At 50.4% G+C, this 20,326-nt stretch overlaps 2 protein-coding genes across 5 annotated transcripts in view; one reads left to right on the plus strand and one right to left on the minus strand.

Moving 5' to 3' along the window:
- DPP7 (dipeptidyl peptidase 7) overlaps window positions 1-8,968 on the plus strand; it is a 30,734-nt gene extending 21,766 nt beyond the window's left edge. Inside the window, exons 10-13 of one of the 2 annotated variants that reach the window (XM_028715878.2) lie at window positions 6,380-6,536; window positions 7,120-7,184; window positions 7,290-7,360; window positions 8,688-8,968. In XM_028715878.2, coding sequence (XP_028571711.2) covers window positions 6,380-6,536; window positions 7,120-7,184; window positions 7,290-7,360; window positions 8,688-8,823 — 429 coding nt within the window. In that variant the 3' untranslated portion in view covers window positions 8,824-8,968. The remainder of the gene's footprint in view (window positions 1-6,379; window positions 6,537-7,119; window positions 7,185-7,289; window positions 7,361-8,687) is intronic. The other variant, XM_028715879.2, reaches the window with a different exon arrangement.
- Window positions 8,969-9,737: 769 nt separating this feature from the next.
- MAN1B1 (mannosidase alpha class 1B member 1) overlaps window positions 9,738-20,326 on the minus strand; it is a 31,182-nt gene continuing 20,593 nt past the window's right edge. For 2 of the 3 annotated variants that reach the window (XM_028715875.2, XM_028715876.2), the window contains 4 exons: window positions 20,095-20,215; window positions 18,996-19,193; window positions 14,864-14,995; window positions 9,738-13,682 (listed from right to left, as the gene is read on the minus strand). In XM_028715875.2, the coding sequence (XP_028571708.1) occupies window positions 13,479-13,682; window positions 14,864-14,995; window positions 18,996-19,193; window positions 20,095-20,215 (655 nt within the window). In that variant the 3' untranslated portion in view covers window positions 9,738-13,478. The remainder of the gene's footprint in view (window positions 13,683-14,863; window positions 14,996-18,995; window positions 19,194-20,094; window positions 20,216-20,326) is intronic. The other variant, XM_028715877.2, reaches the window with a different exon arrangement.

Here is a 20,326-nt window from a genome sequence, read left to right on the forward strand (position 1 = left end):
GCCTGGTGCTGTGCTGTATGGTTTTAACAGGATTATGTGTTTTAATTATATCAGTGTTTGTTTTTTAATGGAAACCCCCTCCCCCACGTTTTTAATTGTTCTTATTTTTATCAGCAAGCTGCTCTGAGTCCCTGTGAGGGAGAAAGGCAGGGTATAAATGAATATATTTTAACGAAGATGGGGATTTAGTCCAAAAGTCTGAAGCACATCAGGTTGGCAAAGGTCGCTCTGCATGCTTTATGGCAGGGGTCAGCAAACTTTTTCAACAGGGGGCCACTCCACTGTCCCACAGACATTGTGGGGGGCCGAACTATATTTTTCTGCGGGGGGCGGGGCGGACGAATTCCTGTGCCCCACAGGTAACCCAGAGATGCATTTTAAATAAAAGGACACATTCTACTCATGTGAAAACACGCTGATTCCTGGACCGTCCGTGGGCCGGATTTAGAAGGCGATTGGGCCAGATCCAGCCCCCGGGCCTTAGGTTGCCTACCCATGCTTTATGGCAATGAGTTCCATAAACTAAGTATTGAGAGTAGGACCTTTCTTTCTTTTTCTTTCGCTATCTCAAATCTTCTGCCCAGTGATACTAATCGTATCATTAAATACAATTGAAGAGAAGAAGAAGAAGAAGAGTTTGGATTTGATATCCCGCCTTTCACTCCCTTTAAGGAGTCTCAAAGCGGCTAACATTCTCCTTTCCCTTCCTCCCCCACAACAAACACTCTGTGAGGTGAGTGGGGCTGAGAGACTTCAAAGAAGTGTGACTGGCCCAAGGTCACCCAGCAGCTGCATGTGGAGGAGCGGAGACGCGAACCCGGTTCCCCAGATTAGGAGTCTACTGCTCTTAACCACTACAACACACTGGCTCTCATTAGTTGTATTTAATTATTCTTAAACTGACTTCCAATATAAAAACTGGTTTGCAGTAGCCAATAACAACAGCAAATGAACAAGTCTGATAAATCAATCGGAGGGAGAAGAACTTCCCTTTGTTCAGGATATCATACCGTACAGTAATACCTAGGGTTAAATATGCTTCAGGTTGAGCGTTTTCAGGTTACGCTCTGCAGCGACCCGGAAATAACGGAACGTGCTACTTCTGGGTTTTGCCGTTCGTGCATGCGAAGACACTCAAAGTGACGTCACGTGCATGCACAGAAGTGGCAAATCACGACACGTGCAGACACGCAGTCGTGGGTTGCATTCTACTCAGGATGCGAACGGGGCTCCGGAACGGATCCCGTTCGCATCCAGAGGTACCACTGTATGTAGTTTTACAATCTTCCATCCTATTTTGCCTTCTACACTTAATGAGCTCCCCCCCCCACTAAATTTAAGTATCCAAAACACTTCAGCTGCTGCCCATAGGGAAAGATGCTCTAGATCAGGAATTGGGAAGGTTTACTGGGCATGGGCCGGATCACTCCTGCAGAGATCCTCTGTGGGCCGGACCAGTGCAGCGCGACTTCGGAAATCGCATCTGCGCATGTCTACGTCAGTGGAAATAGCTTCTGAACATGCCCAGACGCCAAAAACCATGCCTGCGCAGAAGCAATTTCTGGCGTCTGTGCAGAAGCAATTTCCGGTGCTGCAGACGTGCGCAGAAGCAATTTCCGGAGCTGTGGAAGAGAGTCCCTGTGCCGCGCTGTGCTGGTTTAGCACTGCACGCAGGAACTTACCTATTAGTATTTCACTCCTCCCATTGCAAGGATCATCTGATCCTATTGTTTACTTTCTCTTCCGTGAGAGTTTTCTTTCTGCTCTGTTTTGCGATGAGACAGGACGTCTGTATGAGGGCTGCTCCTCTCATACATGTTTGTTCTTTAATCTGTAATTAGTAGAAATAAAGTAGGTATGCCCAGAGACCTCCTCACCTCCGTCTGCGCTGCTTTACTCTGCTAAGACCAGGTGCTTACAAGAGAGCAGCTGTGAGTTCCAGAACACCAGGACCCCTTCCCAGGAATACTGCGTAGCTGTTCCAGTTGCTGGAGGCAGCCATGGGGCCTGCAGGAGTGTTCCATTATTGCTGAGCGGGCAGCTCGGTTCGGGGGTGGCTCGGGGGCCGGTTAAACGGCCTCCGTGGGCCGCTTCCAGCCCATGGGCCGCAGGTTGGGGACCCCTGGTCTAGACTGATCATTTTGGTTGCCCTTTCCTGTGCTTTCCCCAAGTTCTACGCTAATTCTTTTTGAGATTGGGTAGCCAGACAACCACAGAGCTTCCCAAATGTAGCTCCACCAGAGATTATACAAAAGCATTAACATTCTGCAGATGGGAGTGTGTTTAAATAGCTGTTCAATCCATAGCCCTTTCCACTTTGCTACTTTGAGCAAGTCTTCTTAATCCCCCCCCTTTAATTGCAGTGTAGACTTCAGTGTCTCTGTTCAGTATGTTTGCATCTTATGCAGGGGTTTGATTCAAAGGGTTCCTGCATATATGCAAAAACGCAGGTACTCAAACCCCGGTAAATAGGGAACGGGGAGGGAGGCCAATGCCAGCTTGGGGAGGTAGTGCCAGGAGGCGGGCATGCAGTGTGCTCGGAACTGAGTGCCGCCACCCCCTCCCCCTGTTCAGTGGGGTAGAGCCCACAAATAAGTCTTCAATCTTAAAGGTGTAGCTTATTTGCAGGTGCAGCTTATATTCGGGCCAATACGGTCCCTCTCCCATAACACCACATACCACCCCTTGTATACGATTCCATTTCACATACGATACCATGGAATCATGATATCATGATACCACACAATCATGGAATCATGATATCTTGATCTTGCGCTACGATTTCATGAAATCATAGCGCACAATCATGGAATCATATCTTATCCTGCGCTATGATCTCATGAATTCAGCGCAATCATGGAAGCATGACACCTTGATCCTGCGCTATGATCTCATGAAATCAGCGTAATCATGGAATCATGACACCTTGATCTCATGCTATGATTTCATGAAATCAGTGTAATCATGGAATCATGACACCTTGATATCGCGCTATGATTTCATGAAATCATTGAAATCATGGAATCATGACACCCTTATATCGCGCTATGATTTCATGAAATCATCGAAATCATGGAATCATGACCCTTATATCGCGCTATGATTTCATGAAATCAGCGTAATCATGGAATCATGACACCTTGATCTCGCGCTATGAAATCAGCGTAATCATGACACCTTGATCTCACGCTATGATTTCATGAAATCAGCGTAATCATGGAATCATGACACCTTGATCTCGCGCTGATTTCATGAAATCAGCGTAATGGAATCATGACACATTGATATCGCGCCATGATTTCATGAAATCAGCAGAATCACGGCACCTTGATCTCGCGCTATGATTTCATGAAATCAGCGTAATCATGCAATCATGACACCTTGATCTCGCGCCATGATTTTATGAAATCAGCGTAATCATGGAATCATGACACCTTGATCTCGCGCCATGATTTCATGAAATCAGCAGAATCACGGCACCTTGATCTCGCGCTATGATTTCATGAAATCAGCGTAATCTTGGAATCATGACACATTGATCTTGCGCTATGATTACATGAAATCAGCGTAATCATGGAATCATGACAACTTGATCTCGTGCTATGATTACATGAAATCAGCGTAATCATGGAATCATGGCACGACCTCACGCTATGATTTCATGAAAGCAGCGTAATCACGGAATCATGACACCTTGATATCGCACTGATTTCATGAAATCAGCGTAATCATGGAATCATGACACCTTGATCTCGCGCTGATTTCATGAAATCAGCGTAATCATGGAATCATGACACCTTGATCTCGCGCCATGATTTCATGAAATCAGCGTAATCTTGTAATCATGACACCTTGATCTCGCGCTATGATTACATGAAATCAGCGTAATCATGGAATCATGACACCTTGATCTCGTGCTATGATTACATGAAATCAGCGTAATCATGGAATCATGACACCTTGATCTCGCGCTATGATTACATGAAATCAGCGTACTCATGGAATCATGACACCTTGATCTCGCATTATGATTTCATGAAATCAGCGTAATCATGGAATCATGACACCTTGATCTCGCGCTGATTACATGAAATCAGCGTAATCATGGAATCATGGCACGATCTCGCGCTATGATTTCATGAAAGCAGCTTAATCACGGAATCATGACACCTTGATATCGCGCTGATTTCATGAAATCAGCGTAATCATGGAATCATGACACGATCTCGCGCTATGATTTCATGAAATCAGCGTAATCATGGAATCATGACACCTTGATATCACGCTGATTTCATGAAATCAGCGTGATCATGGAATCATGACACCTTGATCTCACGCTATGATTTCATGAAATCATAGCACATTCATGAAGTCACATTGCGCAATCATGAAATGTTATCACACAATCATGAAATCATGATATCTTCATTTCACACTGATTTTACACAAGCATATGATTGCATGATACCGCATTGAAAATCAATTAATGCGTTCCTAGGGAAACCGCCTTCAGACCAGGTCCGGGGACAGTCTGTCCCCCGACCTCTTCTGAAGGCTGGGGGGGGGGAACAAGGGCTTTTCTTCCCACCCCCAGCATTTTAAAAAAAACTCCGGGACAGCGGAGACTTCTCCGCTGTCGCGGGGTGATCTTAAAATGCTGGCGGGCGGGAGCGAAGCCTCCGTTGCCACCTGCCAGCATTTTAAAAAACCAGCGATTTAAAAGCCCCTGGGAAGGCAGGCAGGGGGGACAAAGACTTTTGCCCCCCGCCTGCCTTCAGAAGAGGTCCTGGACCTCTTCTGAAGGCCGGCGGGGGGCAAAAGTCTTTGCTCCCCCCTGCCTGCCTTCCTGGGAGAGCGGAGAAAGGCAGTCCAGGACCTCTTCTGAAGGCGGGCGGGGGGCGAAAGTCTTTTCTCTCCCCCCCCCGCCTGCCTTCAAAAGCTGTCCTGGACAGGCTTCGCGGACCTCTCCGCAAGCAGCGGAGAGTTGCCATCATGCCGAAGCCTGCGCGCGCTGAGATCAGCGCGCCCAGGCTTCGCAGCCCCACCGCCCAGCTTCGGAGCATCGTTCCGAAGCCGGGCGGCGGTGGGAGGTGTTCCCGCCCCGCCGCCTGGCTTCGGAGGAGCCTTCCGAAGCCCGGCGGCGGCGGGAGGAGGTGTCCCCGCCCCGCCGCCAGGCTTCGGAGGAGGTCCGAGGACAGTGGGGAAGACGCGCTGCGCTTCCCCGCTGTCCCGGAGATTTCCCTATGGGCTGTCGTCTTGGGAAGCAAGCCCATAGGGAAATTCGTTTTGCGAAGCGCCTCCAAAACGGAAAACCCTTTCGTCTAGCGGGTTTTCCGTCTTGCGAAGCGTTCGTCTTGTGGGGCACCACTGTACCACTCTGAACGGGGTGCTGGGAGGCACCACCTCCCCAAGCTGATGCCCCCCGTTCAGGATGGTAGTGTTGGGAGGTGTTAGTACCGGGAGGTACTTTTCAAGCATCTCAAGGCTTCAGAGCCAGGGCATGGATAGGGGTTTGCCTCCCCTCTCCCAACAAGTTTTTCCCAGCGCATTAAAGAGTAAAGAGTACTGTTACATTGCAACAAGAATAAGACGAGCAATGATGTCAACAACGGAGTTCAAATTGTAAACATCGAAGGAACGATAATAAACACTAGTGACATCTGAATTGAATTTTTAAAACCTTAAAAGTCGAAACCTAGCCATAAATATAAGCACCAATTTTGTGAATTGGCCATATTTTTACTGCTATTTGTAGCACAATACTACTTTTAATGTCATATTTTTTATAAATTGCTTTCTGGCCACTGACCGTATTAAAGATATTTCATTTGATTTTTGGCATGGATAGGGGTTTGCCTCCCCTCTCCCAAACAAGTTTTTCCCAGTGCAAAAAAAGAGCTTTTAAGATCTTTGCCTTGCTTAGGGAGCAAGGTTCTCTCTGTGTACCAGGCTTTGAATGCTCTCGCAACATTTCATGAGGCCTTCCTAGTTCCCACAAAATCTTGTGGGAGCATCCCAGACCCATAGAGAGGGCCTTGCTCCCAGGCAAGGCAGAGAGCTTAAAAGCTATTTTGTGCTAGGTCTTCCCAGTGCAAAAAGAGCCACCTTGCTTGCATTTAACTTTTGGGATTCCATCCAGTGCCCTTCAGCAGCACTGAAATTGGCTGAAATTGTGCAAGTTCAGTGCAGGTAATATGTGCTCCTACTGCACTGAGAATCTCAAGCATCCTCACGAAGGGAAGCCACCTTCTGGCCCAGCACGTACTTTTCCAAGAAAGCCACCTCTGGTGCAGAATGAAACACACATGCTCACATTTCATTGCCATTTTTGCCCTCTTTGGGACCAGTACGGCTGCTGAAATATCAGCTCTTTCTTCAGGCCTGCACTGAAATCAACTTAACCTTCAACAGCAACAACGTGACTGACATGTTCCCAGAGATCCCCTTCACAGATGCTGCCAGGGAGCAGTACTGCTTTCAGAAATGGGGGGTCCGCCCTCGGCCGTCATGGCTACAGACCAGCTTCTGGGGTGGTGGTAAGCAGACAGGGTTTTCTTCATTCCCTCTCCCTTTGGCTTGGGATTGTACCTCACTGGTGAGATCAGCAAGCAGAAATCCTTTTCTGCAAACTTTGTCACCTCCCGATGGATGCCCTGATGGGAGAGCTGCTCCCAGCCAGAGTAGCCAATATTGGTTTGAGGTACAGATGGTCCAAATCTGTAACAAGACAGCTCCCTCCCCTCCCCAGTCTAGAGCACGTCCTTTTCCTCGACTGCTTTGAATGCAGAGCTCCCCTTGAATTTCAGCTAGCCCATGAAAGACTTCGGGCATTACATTTGGGAGTCTATTTCATGAGTTGTCACCATACTGCTTTCTACTGGGTCAGACTATTGCCTCATCTAGCTCAGTATTGTCCACACTGACTGGCAAGGGCTCCCCATGATTTCCGGCTGGGGCTTCTCCCAGCTGTACCAGGGGTTGAACCTAGGACCTTCTGCATGCAAAGCAGGAGCTCTGCCACTGGGCCTCAGCTCATCATGCAGCTGCTTTGGTGCAATTTAAAGAGTTTCTACCAGACAAGTGAATAGTCTTATTTAGTATCTTGCTTAATACCCTCAGATCTGACTGCTGCAAGCAACATCATCTTCTCAAACGGAGACTTGGATCCCTGGGCCAGTGGTGGAGTAAGTTATCACCCTCTCCAAAAGCTGCTTGCTCTTTTATAGCTGTCAGCTTGAACGCTTTGCCTGGCCCCAGAAAGGTCTGACTTCCGTTCATTGTCATTGCAGGTTAGAAAGAACCTGAGCTCCTCGTTGATAGCGATATTTATCAAGGGAGGTGCCCACCACCTAGATCTCAGGTATGTATTTGCAGAAATTGTCAGGAGCTATGTAACCAACATGGGTGCCACCACTGAAGGTTTAATGAATCCTTCAAGATCCTCCTTCAGACACGAAGTCCTTTTAAAAACCTATAAGTACCATATTTGTGGCTCCATAAGATGCACCTAGTTTTTAAGAGGAGGAAAACAAGAAAAAAAATATTCTGAATGAAACAGTGGATGTATGGTTTTTGTGGTTCATGCTGTGGCCACAGACATGTGATTTGGCGGTGAGTTTGTGGTAGCCCAATACAAAAATCCTGAGAATCCATGTGGATCCGTGCTTTGTAACCACGCTTTTGCGCCATTGCGGCCCCACGAAACAGTGGATGTGTGGGGTTTTTTTGGTGCAGGCTGTAGCCATGGACATGCTATGTACTCTGATGGTGAATTTGGGGTGGCCCAATGCAAAAATCCTGAGGATCTATGGGCTTTTACCTCCCCCCTCCCAGGTAGCCTCCTTTATTGCTAGCATCCTTATCTCCCTCCCGATCCCACCGATCAGCTGCTTCCTTTCAACACTCCCTTCCCTCTTGTTTGCCTTAGTGTCTTTTCCTTAGCTGGAGCATTTTTTGCGCCTCCTTTTCTTCCAATTTCTCTCCTCATTGCTTTAGTCTTCCTGTCTCCTCTCCTTGCAAGTTCACTGTCTTTACCTCCCCCCTCCCAGGCAGCCTCCTTTATTGCTAGTGTCCCTTATCTCCCTCCCTGATCGCTTGCCAATCAGCAGCTTTGTTTCAACACCCATTTCCCTTTTTCAAAAAAATGAGCATGATCTGCTTTTTGCCCCTGGACAATTTGGCTCCAGGGTCCACGCATTTGCTCCATAAGACGCACAGACATTTCCCCTTACTTTTTAGGAAGAAAAAAGTGTGTCTTATGGAGTGAAAAATGTGGTAAATACATTTTTAACTCTTCATTTATTTTATGCCATTCAGCCAGCCTTTCCCAACTGGGCACCCTCCAGATGTTTTGAACTACAACAGCCATTAACATCCAAAACATCAGGAGGGCACCAGGTTAGTATATTGCATTAAGCAATTCAATCTGGGCTATTTCAGTGCAGGTATGTTAAGATGCCCAGTTCCTGAGCAGCCACTTGAATAAATTCACAGAAGATAGGACCAACACCTGTGATAGATAAATAGAGCCTCTGTGTTTAGAGGCAGTTTACCCCAGAGGAGCAGGTGTAAACCAGAGGGGTCATTTCACCCCAAAAAGAGCTCCAAAATAGCCGAACTGAAAAACTGCCAGCTGTGGGTCCCTGGATTTGGCATCTGCTTCCTGTGGGCTTTATGTGTTCCAACAGGGGTTCCAACCCAGCCGATCCACCTTCCGCCAGAGAGGCTCGTCTCCAAGAAGCAAACATCATCCGTGACTGGGTCAAGGCAGCAGCTGGGGCCTCGAAGCAGCTCACTCCCAACCACCATCCAGCCAGACTTTAGCAGGAGTCGTCAAGGCAACATTTGGGTACCAAAACCAGCTAGGAGTCCTGCCTACGGTTTGCCAGTTGGTTGTTGGGCTGCTGAATCAATGACACTTCTCTGCAACAGGATTGTAAAAAGAATAAAACTGGAGATTCCCTCAGGAGCTCTATCCTGCTTTGTTTGTGTTTCCTGAACATTGGATCAGGTCCAGGTATACATGACACGCATTATTTCCTATAGTGAGACAGCCAGCTCTCTCCGGAGAAAGGAACAGGGACTTCTGCCATTAACCGATCTCGCTAGCTGAGGCTTTCAAGCTCACTCGTCTCGTGTTGTTTCAAAGCAGGCAAATTGCCATTGCTGAGAACAAGAAGAACAGCCTGTGTCTTAATGGAGCTTATAACCGATCCCAAGTGTTGGAGGCAAGTATGTTGATTATTCTACCCTCTCATTGAAATCACTTGGAATAAGCTCAGGCTCCCACACACCAAGTCAGAGCATTGGTCTGTCTAGCCCAGTACTCAGTTGTCCCCCCCCCCCCATCTCGGGCTCGTTACCTGCCCCCTGCTCCTTTTAACTGGAGACACCAAGGGTCGCACCTGGGGACTTCTGCATGTAAAGCAGGTATCCTGTGACAGAGCTACGCCCCCCCCAAAGGGTGTTCCCAGCCAGCCTTAAAGGAACACATGGATGGGCATTGCTCTCTAGCTGTTCTGCGGACCACTAGTGTCAATGAGTTTGTTTGTTTGTTTGTTTGTTTGTTTGTTTGTTTGTTTGTTTGTTTGTTTTGGTCACTGCCTGCAGCTTGACTGAAATGCGGCACCCGTGCCCCATTTAGTTCAGTGCAAGATCAAGCAAAGCCTGGTGCTGAGCAGCCCGGAGGGTGTGAGGATGCATAAGCAGTAAACCAGAACACGGGAAAAACCAGCGTCTCAAAATAAATTACAAGTTTATTAAAGTGGAATAGAATTCTGTGGATTAGCTTGACTAAATACAATGGGGTTTTTTTTTATTTAAATCATATTTAAGATATATTTCTTCCACCTCTTAAAAAGGTGAAGTACACCAAAAATCATTTGCACATTCACAATGGGATGGGTTCATCTATGTAACAAATATGGTGGACCAGATAACAAACACAGCAAGGCTTCATTCTTTTTTCTTCTTTGGCAGGGGAAGAGAAGGAAGGCAGTCGGCTTTAGAGCAGCTGCATGGGGGAAGGGAATAGGCTAAGTCTTGGAAGCTCCTCCACCCTGCAGCTCCTGTACCAAACGGAGGAGTAAACGCAGCAGCAACTGAGCATCTAGGCATGAGGTTTGGTGGTTGGAAGATCTGGCCTTCTCTTCCTATCAGTTTGCAGCAAGTTGCCAACTAGACTCCTGGTTGTTGTTTCTGTTGCTCGGAGGAAGAGGATGGGAAACTCCTGTTTCCCCTCCTTTAAGACATTGGAGAAAGAACTGGCAATCTTCATAGGCAGCATTTCACAGTAAGACATGTTCCTATTCACAACACTGTACCCATAACCCACCTGCCTACACATAACCATGGAAGATTTAACACGGAATGTCTGCAGACCTGTGGCATTGCAGAGCGAGAAAAATGACAATACAGTGTTTTTTTCTTTTTTGGAAGTGCTTTGAAAGACGAGAGAATGAAGAGGATTTGGCTTTTGTGGGGAGCTGTGAATATTCTGCATGTGAGGGGAGTGAGAATTCAGGATTCTGCACCAACAAAAGCCACATTTTGCAGGTGCAGCTCATTTGTTCTGCTGTTAGTCTCTGGGTGGGGGCCCAGGAGTTGGAGAGCGTGTTCCAGCACGGTAGGTTGCTCAGTGCCAAAAAGACTCCACCTTGTGCCTGGCTAGCTGCATGTTACCAAGGGATACATCATCACCTGTCTACCAGCTTCTGCCTCCTTCCTAGGGAAAGCACTCGCCTCCAGCTCCCACACCCATTCACACACCCCCTTTACCCTTGGGTGTAGAAGGCCCCAGTGCAAAGTTTAAGCGTTGGCCTTCCCAAGATGGGGCAACTGTTCAGCTTTAGAATATGGCTTTTAAATTCCAGGGTGCACTTGGGTGAGGAGAGTGGGGAACAGGGAACACCACAGTATTCTAAATGACACACACAAACACGCACACATAAATCTTTCTTGGACGAATGTTCCAGTACTGCCCAGGGCAGGCAGGGTCATGTGGCTTGTGGCTGCTTTTCTGCTGCCACTCAGGAGACACTGCCCTACAACCGGGAAGACAGGCTTCGTGTAAAACAACTGGCATCCAGTGCCTTCCTCTGAAAATCCATGGTTACAGCAGCAAAATTTGGAATTATTAATCCTTAGCAATTATATTGCACTTTTTATCTCTGAGATCCTAACGGCCATCCCTGCAAGGTAGGGCTGCTGCAATCCATGCACTTTTGCAGGGAAGCTTGAAGCTGAGACTATACCTAGCCGTGGTGAGACTTGGAACTGGATCACCACCTGCAGGGTCTTGTCCACTGCGCTGCTCCAGCTATTAAGTCAGCAGCCAAGCCTCAGTCTCTGAAAACTTGCTTTTTTATTGGAAAGTCTTAAGACAAGTTGTTGTTGTTCAGCTCTTGTTCTGGGCAAAGCGAGTCCACCACCAACACCATGTGTGCCAGATTTGATACAGCTCGCAAAATACACTCTGAAATTCTGTCACAATTCTAAAAAATAAAAGACAAGTAGGATCTACCAAGAACATAATTCATTGCAGGAAATTCTCGTGCCAGTCCAAGCTATGCTCTCTTATTCATTCCGACGTGGAAGCCACAGGGCACCTTCCCACTAATTTGTTACCCCTTGATATTTAAATAATTTGTTCCAGCTCAAAAACAGCGACTAAGCGGTTACAAGACAGGCCTGACAGAACGTACTACTGAGAAAAGCAGGAAGCAACAGAGGCTGGGAATTCCACGGCAGGCAATGAAAATTGCTGGGTGACTGGTCAGTCCCCAAACTAGAGAGGATAGTCTCCAGCACCCTCTCCACCCCTCCAATCTGGGATTCCTCTTCTGGAGTTTGGGATTCAGTGGAAGGAGGAGGAGGTGGAATAAATAATGGCTAACAAACTATGAGGGAGAGGTGGTGCTGTGCAAGCATAAACAAAAAGGGGAAAAAAAGGAACTGCAGACAAGACATTTCTGAAACATGTACCCTGAATTCCACATGAAGCCACAGCAAGGGCAAATGAAAGGGTAGCAACATGCAACAGACCCAGGAAATGGAGAAATGCCCCCGCTCCTTAGTTGACCCAAACTCAGGTTATTGCACAAGGCCCTTCACCACCCTGAGCTAACCCTGGAGGTGGCCAGCAAGACGAAGAACAGGAAGCAGGAGCATCAGAGCCAGAATACTGCCAAAGAGCCCCCTACTAAGCTTTCCCCTTAGCAAGAGCTTTCAAGACCTCAAAACCCCATTAGGTTATTTAATACATTTGCACTTAATACATTAGGTTTACTCCTTGACCTGTATTTAAAAAGCCACCACAGCATTTTCTTATCAAGCCTACTGTTTCAGGAGAATCAATACAAATCAATACATCCTCTGTGCTAACCCATTTCCTAACAGTCACAATCATTACCATTCTCTTTGACTTCACCATAGAAATTGGACCCTGGAAGCAACTGCTTCCTAGCTGTGTACACCAAACAAGAACCCTCTTTTCCAGCAAAGGCCCAGCTGAGCCAGCACACAGCGAAGGAAAGAACAGCAAGCCTGCTTATTTCAGGCATGGGTTCCAATCCACGGGAGGAAATGGCAACGACCTCACACATATATTCAGGACTCCTGGAGCTTCAGGGAGCAGCTTTCAGTTGGAATACCTGAGCTGAAACATTAACTATACATATATAAACTTCTGCACAGATAACCCTTTTTTTTTTTTAGAATGTAAAATTTCTTTTTCACATTGTCTTCCTGCATTTATGCAGATAAGTTAAGAAATATATAGAGTGACACACCTAGAAGTGTACACAACCCTCCACCCAAACCAGCAGCTTCTGCGCTTAAACTGCCCCACAGTTCACAACGGTACGAGCATCACAAGATTATTCAGAGAGCCATGAAGATGTCGCCACTGGTAACACTGCTAAAAAGGGTCAGCTTTTTTTGTGTGGCCAGCGGTAGAGTCCTCTGGCTTTGGAATGTGAGTGGAAAATCAGCAAACTGCACCAGCAACAAGGATTCTAAATCTGGGATGAGGATGCCTATCTCTTTCTGTTCCCTCTACCATACAGACATGGCACAGGCTCATACAGTGGAACGATGCTGTAAAGTGAGAGCAGCTTGGCGTTCCCAAATGAGTCTCCTCTCACCAGGACGTTCATTCGGACACCAATACGAAATCTAAGGCTTGGTGGATCTCACCAGGTCAAATAAATGTGATCCCTGTTTCTCCTCTCAAATGTCTCGTGCTCCAGGCAGGATTCAGCATTGCACTTCATTGCTTGCCCAACCAAGTCTTTGTGGACGGAGAGATAAGACGCAAGGGTAGTGTGGTGGGTGGAGGGGGTGTATGTCTGGAGCTCCCCTTCCGTAAACCTTTCTGACGTGCCGCCAGCAAAAAAATGAACCCACAAAACTCTCCCTTCAGACCCCAACAAGCTGGGACACGATCAAGACCGGGAATGGTTGGTGTCTCATCTTTCATTTTATGCTGATGGCCAGATTGGAAGAGGGTGAGCTTCTGTGTTGAAGACATACTTATCGAGGTTTATCAAGTCCACATCGTCAGAGAAGAGCAAGAAAAGATACTTGAGCGTTTCCCCCAGGAAAAAGCTTTCCATCTTGTCCCTTGGCTCCGGGTTGCTGGTGCTCTGGACGTTGTTGATGGACGTGTAGCCACCAGTGGGGACCTGGGCAGAAGGATCCCAAGAAAAGAAACCTGAGCATGGGACTGGCTCCCTGCCTAGAGCCATTTGGTTATTGCTTGGCAAGTGTAATGACACACACACCTGCACCAGCCATTCCCCACCCCCTACACGTTAGGTTTCCAAATCCCATGTTTCCTACTTCATGAGGGAAATGGGGGAGGGTTGTGCACAGGAGGACAGCCTCCAAGAATGTCGTCTTTCCTGCACTGCCTGGTGTTATGCACATGACTGCCTTGAATGTTCTAAGCCAGCCTTCTTCAACCTGGTGTCCTCCAAGTGTTCCAGACTACAACTCATTGTGCTGGAGGCTGATGGGAGTCGCAGCCCAAAACGTCTGAAGGACACCAGGTTGGCAGAGGCTGGCCTGGACAGCTAACACAAGCTGGAAAAGTGAGATAAGGTAAAGGGTAAAGGGACCCTTGACCATTAGGTCCAGTCGTGGACGACTCTGGGGTTGCAGTGCTCATCTCGCTTTAGTGGCCAAGGGAGCTGGCGTACAGCTTCCGGGTCATGTGGCCAGCATGACTAAGCCGCTTCTGGTGAACCAGAGCAGTGCACAGAAACACCGTTTACCTTCCCGCCGGAGAGGTACCTATTTATCTACTTGCACTTTGACGTGCTTTTGAACTGCTAGGTTGGCAGGAGCAGGGACCGAGCAACGGGAGCTCACCCTGTGGCGGGGATTCGAACCGCCGACCTTCTGATCAGCAAGTCCTAGGCTCTGTGGTTTAACCCACAGGGCCCCGCGTCCCATAAGGAAAAGTGAGATAATAATCTTTAAAAACAAACACCTTAAGAACATCCCTACTGGATCGTACCAAAGAACACATCAAGGCCAGCCACTTGCTCCCAACAGGGGCCAGCCAGTTGCCTCCAGGTAAAGTCCTCAAGCAGGGCATAAAGACAACGGGCTTCCCCTGCTGTTGCTCCTCAGCAAGTGGTCTTAAAGCTATGCTGCTTCTGAACATGGAGGCTTCATTTAGCCACTATGACTAATAGCCACTGGATTTCTCATGCACACACACACAGCCTTTAAAGTTAATTAAGCTCAAGGCCTTCACATTTTGCGGCAGCAAATTCCACAAATCAGCTGTGCATCGTATGAAGATATGGACCAAGGCTGCCCAAGACCTTCTAAAGCACAGCCCAGAGATCTGCTTTACCCGTGTGTATTTATTGAAGCTCTGCAGTATCTCCCAGCCCCAATCCTGGTACTTCTTATCACCAGTGAATCGATACAGGTAGAAAAGGCTCTCCACTGTCTCAGGGCGCAGAAGATTGTGCCTGTCCGCTGCCTGGGGTAGGAAAAAAAAAATAAAGAATTATAGAAGAAGAAAGGGACCATTTGTAGCCCCACATCCCTCAGCCCTGAGGGGTGTTTGTGTGTGTTGGCCTCTCCTTCCTCCATTTTACCATATCCTTACTTTTCTTGATCTAAAATGTTTGCAATATACCTACTGAGCAGGTCCGTTTTTAAAATGTATCTATGCATGCCAGAGTATACATCCCTAATAGGTGCTTGTAGCACACAACAGCTAGTAGCTTGCTTATTTATTTTCTTAAGTTATTCATTTTATTGCATTTGTCACCTCATAACATTGTTCTCTTAGCTGGTCTCTTAATAAATAAGAAAACAACATGAAGGCAAAGAAGTCAGGAAACCACAAAAGCAAAACTCAGTTGTACCCCGACACAGAGCTAAGAATCACAAGACCCAGGTGACACCAGCTAACCGTTTAATAGGTCCCAGTTGAATAGAAAGCTTCTCATGGCGTTAAATCAGTGTTTCCCAACCGGTGTTCCGCGGCACACCAGTGTGCCGTGAGACCTTGCCTGGTGTGCCGTGGGAGGGAGGCGGGAGAGGCGGGGCGGCGGCGGCATCTCCTGCTGGATGCAAATCCAAACATGGCGGGCGCCTCCCTCGCTCCTTTGTAGGCGGACCATCGAGAGAGAAAGAAAAGGAGGCGAAAGAGCGAGAGAAGGCGCCTGCGCAGAAAGAGGAGCGAGCAGTGCGCCTGCGCGCCGCGGCGCCCGAGATCGCTTCTCCCCACCGCCCCTTGCTTCAAAAGAGGTCCGGGGGCAGCGGGAAGCGCAGCGCTTCTTCCCCGCTGCCCCGGGACCTCTTTTGAAGCAAGGGGCTGCGGGGAGATCGCTTCTCCCGGTGCTCCGAAGCGGGGCGGGGGGGCGGGAACCTGCAGCGCGGAGCGCGGGGCGCCCTTTGGAGGACGCCCCGTGCTTCGCGCAGCTGTCCGCAAGCCTTGGGCGCCGGGCCTGGGGGAACTCCCCCCCCGGCGCGCAAGGCTTGCGGGCGGCAGCCTGCAGCGCGGAGCGCGGGGCGCCCTTTGGAGGACGCCCCGTGCTTCGCGCAGCTGTCCGCAAGCCTTGGGCGCCTGGGGGAACTCCCCCCCCCGGCGCGCAAGGCTTGCGGGCGGCAGCCTGCAGCGCGGAGCGCCCTTTGGAGGACGCCCCGTGCTTCGCGCAGCTGTCCGCAAGCCTTGGGCGCCTGGGGGAACTCCCCCCCCCCCGGCGCGCAAGGCTTGCGGGCGGCAGCCCGGAGCGCGGGGCGTCCTTCGGAGGACGCCCCGTTCTTCGCGCAGCTGTCCGCAAGCCTTGCGCGCCCAGGGGAACTCCCCCCCCCGCGTGCACGGCTTGCGGGCGGCAGCCCGCAGCCAGCAGCGCGGAGCACGGGGCGCCCTCCGTAGGAGGCTGCGGAGGGTGGCGCGGAGCTGCCCGCGCTCCAGGGCTTCTTGCAGCTCCGCGCCACCCCCGGATCCCGGCGCGAAGCCGCGCGGGGCTGCGGAGGGTGGCACGGAGCTGCCTGCGCTCCAGGGCTTCTTGCAGCTCCGCGCCACCCCCCGGATCCCGGCGCGAAGCCGCGCGGGTCTGCCTGCGCTCCAGGGCTTCTTGCAGCTCCGCGCCACCCCACGGATCCCGGCGCGAAGCCGCGCGGGGCTGCGGAGGGTGGCACGGAGCTGCCTGCCTCCAGGGCTTCTTGCAGCTCCGCGCCACCCCCCGGATCCCGGCGCGAAGCCGCGCGGGGCTGCGGAGGGTGGCACGGAGCTGCCTGCGCTCCAGGGCTTCTTGCAGCTCCGCGCCACCCCCCGGATCCCGGCGCGGGGCTGCGGAGGGTGGCGCGGAGCTGCCTGCGCTCCAGGGCTTCTTGCAGCTCCGCGCCACCCCCCGGATCCCAGCGCGAAGCCGCACAGGGCTCTGGAGGGTAGCGCAGAGCTGCCTGCATCCCGAAGCCTGGTGCGCGCTGAAGAGCGCCCCCGGGCTTCACGCACCTCTCCGCAAGCCTGGGGAGACCAGTGTGGCTCCCTAGGCTTGCGGATATCAGGCTGTTCTGGGGTCGGGGGAAGCTTGGGCTTCCCCCACGCCTGCCCCGTGCCTGGGGAGGGGAAAATTTTTTTTTTCTTTAATCTCCCCCCAAAAAATTAGGTGCGTCTTATGGGGCGGTGCGTCCTATGGGGCGAAAAATACGGTAGTCAATATAGGCACAGAGTTAAATTTTTTAACATTTTCTAATGGTGGTGTGCCTCGAGGTTTTTTTCATGAAACAAGTGTGCCTTTGCCCAAAAAAGGTTGGGAAACACTGCGTTAAGTAAAGGTAAAGGTACCCCTGCCCGTATGGGCCAGTCTTGCCAGACTCTAGGGTTGTGCGCCCATCTCACTCAAGAGGCCGGGGGCCAGCGCTGTCCGGAGACACTTCCGGGTCACGTGGCCAGCGTGACATCGCTGCTCTGGCGAGCCAGCGCAGCACACGGAAATGCCGTTTACCTTCCCGCTAGAAAGCGGTCCCTATTTATCTACTTGCACCCGGGGGGGCTTTTGAACTGCTAGGTTGGCAGGCGCTGGGACCGAGCAACGGGAGCGCACCCCGCCGCGGGGATTCGAACCGCCGATCTTTCGAGCGGCAAGCCCTAGGCGCTGAGGCTTTTACCCACAGCGCCACCCACGTCCCGGTTTCTCATGGCGTTAAAACACCACAAAAATGGTGCCAGGCAAGCTGCCCAGGGAAGACTTCCAAAGGCCCTCTCACTGGTACTTACCATGAAGTTGAACAGTTGCTAAGAGACTCAAAGCTACAAACTGGGACTCTCAGTGCAGGGAGAGAGCATTGCCCTCAGTGGCAGTGCGATCCCGGTGGGGTGCCATCGTGGCTACCCCCCCCGGCGCGCACTGGGCACCCCGCCCCTACAGGCAGTGTGCCACGTCCCCAGGACACGTGCCAGCCTTGCCGCCACCTGCTCTCCACCCCCTGGTGCCGGAGATGCTCCGCCACTGTCTCATGTACAGGCATACCTCGGGTTACAGACACTTCAGGCTGCGCATTTTTGGGTTGCACACTGCACTAAACCTGGAAGTACCGGAACAGGTTACTTCCAGGTTTTGGCGCATGCGCAGAAGTGCTAAATCGCACTTTGCGCATGCGCAGAAGCGCCGAATCACAACCTGCGCGTGCGCAGACGTGGCGCTGCGGGTTACAAACGTGCCTCCCACATGGATCATGTTCGCAACCTGAGCGTCCACTGTATCTTCTCTCTAGACCAGGGGCCTGCAACCTTTAAGACAAAAAGAGCCACTTGGACCCGTTTCCAAAGAAAAAAAAACCTAGGAGCCGCAAAACCATTGCGACATTTAAAGCATGCACGCCGCTGCCCTCCGATCTGACAGAGGGCGGGAAGGTGACGTCGGGACGGTGCGTGACTAACGCCCGCACCGCCCCCATGCGACGTCACAGCCAGTACAGCGCCCGCCACAGTGGGGAGTGTCGGGGCGCACAATGCGCCTCCTCCCCTCGCTAGTATCCATCCCGGAGCCGCGGCAAAGGTGTAAAAGAGCCACATGCGGCTCCGGAGCCGCGGGTTGCAGACCCCTGCTCTAGACGGTCTTTAATAAAGCAGAACCTCTCAGTTTTAGACCACCACCCCCCAAAATAACAATATCGGAGTAATACGGTTGTAAGAAGGACACATGGAACACATGGACCAACAGTCAAACCTTGTATGTTGGTGCATCTGTCCCACTTCTGCCTGCGACAGCAGCAACCAGAGGCTGAGCAGCTGTGCCCCTGCCTCAGGTTGCTTTCTGCCGCGCTTGTAAGTGGAGGTGCTGGGGGTGGGCCTTGGGCCTGTAAGCTTGCTGGGGTGGAGAGATGGGAGAGTGGAAACTTTGCTGAAGTCAAGAGGACACAGCAGTCCTGCTGCTTATAAAGGAAGGGAGTCCATGGAGGAAAAGGGTGTTAGATTCACTCAGGGCTGAGATTCCCCCCCCCCCACCTGCTGAGTTGCTCACCTTTATCTCCACATCCTTCCGGTCCTTTTGCGCATGCATGTTGAAGTGGACAATCTCTGGGCTCAGGCCCGTCTCCACTTGCGCATACATCTGGTAGCAGGTTTCTGCCAGCTCCACTGCCAAGGCCATGTGGTCCGCGGGGAGCCCATTGTGGGCACCAAGAGCCAGGGCTCCGGGCAAGAAGCAGACCAGGTGATCCTGCTCAGGAAACACATGACAAGAGTTAGGAAGAACCAAATCTCTCTATGAGTTTTCAAAGTCTATGCTGGGGCGGGGAGACTTCTCTGGCAGTCTACCTGCCAGGAGCCCTGATACAGAACCAGAGGACGTTGAAAAGGGTTCTTGGGCATGTGCTCCATTTGGATGGGGTAACGGACAGGTCGACCGGGTCCCTGCATTTCAATGTGGGGTTTTTTTTTACTATATATACTGCTTTCCTGACAGTGGACTTGGGGGTGTAAATTAAAAATAAAGGCTTATGATCTTAATAGAGACAACCCAGAATGAAACGAGGATAGGGAGGGAAGAGGAAGAATGCTGCCAGACATGAGCTGAAGATTGTACCCTAGGATGCAGCCGGCAGTTCCCTGTGGCTGTGCAATGGACTGAGGAGTAAAAGCCCAACCGTTTTCATGGGAGCTACTCCTTGAATGAACCGGTGAAAAGTTTATGAAGTGCCCCAGAGCCTAGAAAAAGACAGATCTACAACACTAAGAGGGCACCCACCAAAATGTGATAGTGCATTGACAAATTCAGCTCATTTTATCCAGTGGAATTAAGATTTTGTTTGGGGAATAGAAAGGAAAAATTTGGCTAGCAGTCCACACACACAGAGAACTATATCCCATTGTATTCAGTGGAGATCACAGTCAAGAAAGGATGTACAGGATTGCTGCCTAACTTTCATGAAAAAGGAGGAGAGGTGCAAGCCTTTTACAAAGTCAAAGACCAGGACACCCTTACAGATAAAAAAGGGTGAAGTCTGGTGGTTCAGGGAGGAGCAAAATGGAAAAAGGAATTGGACCTCTTTACAGAACAGAGCGGTCAAGAGAAAACAATGTTAACAAATAGCTCTCCCAGCCGTGGAAAGCAAGCCCACCATTTTAGCGCTGAAGCGGCCATGAGCAAGTTCACCCACAAAAGTCAGTCTCCTTGGTTGCGATTTCCGGAGAAGGTGCATCTTCACCCCCTCGACACCCTTCACGTAATCTTCCAAAAGCCTGACAATTATAAACACACACACACACGTCAGGAGGGCTTGGCTTTTTAAGCACTGTGACTGCTGTCAGCAGAGGCAGACAAGATACCACCCAGAGCCCTTTCACACTTCC

This window comes from Podarcis muralis, chromosome Z (genome assembly GCF_964188315.1).
Source record: "Podarcis muralis chromosome Z, rPodMur119.hap1.1, whole genome shotgun sequence".
NCBI classification, from domain to species: Eukaryota; Metazoa; Chordata; class Lepidosauria; order Squamata; family Lacertidae; genus Podarcis; species Podarcis muralis.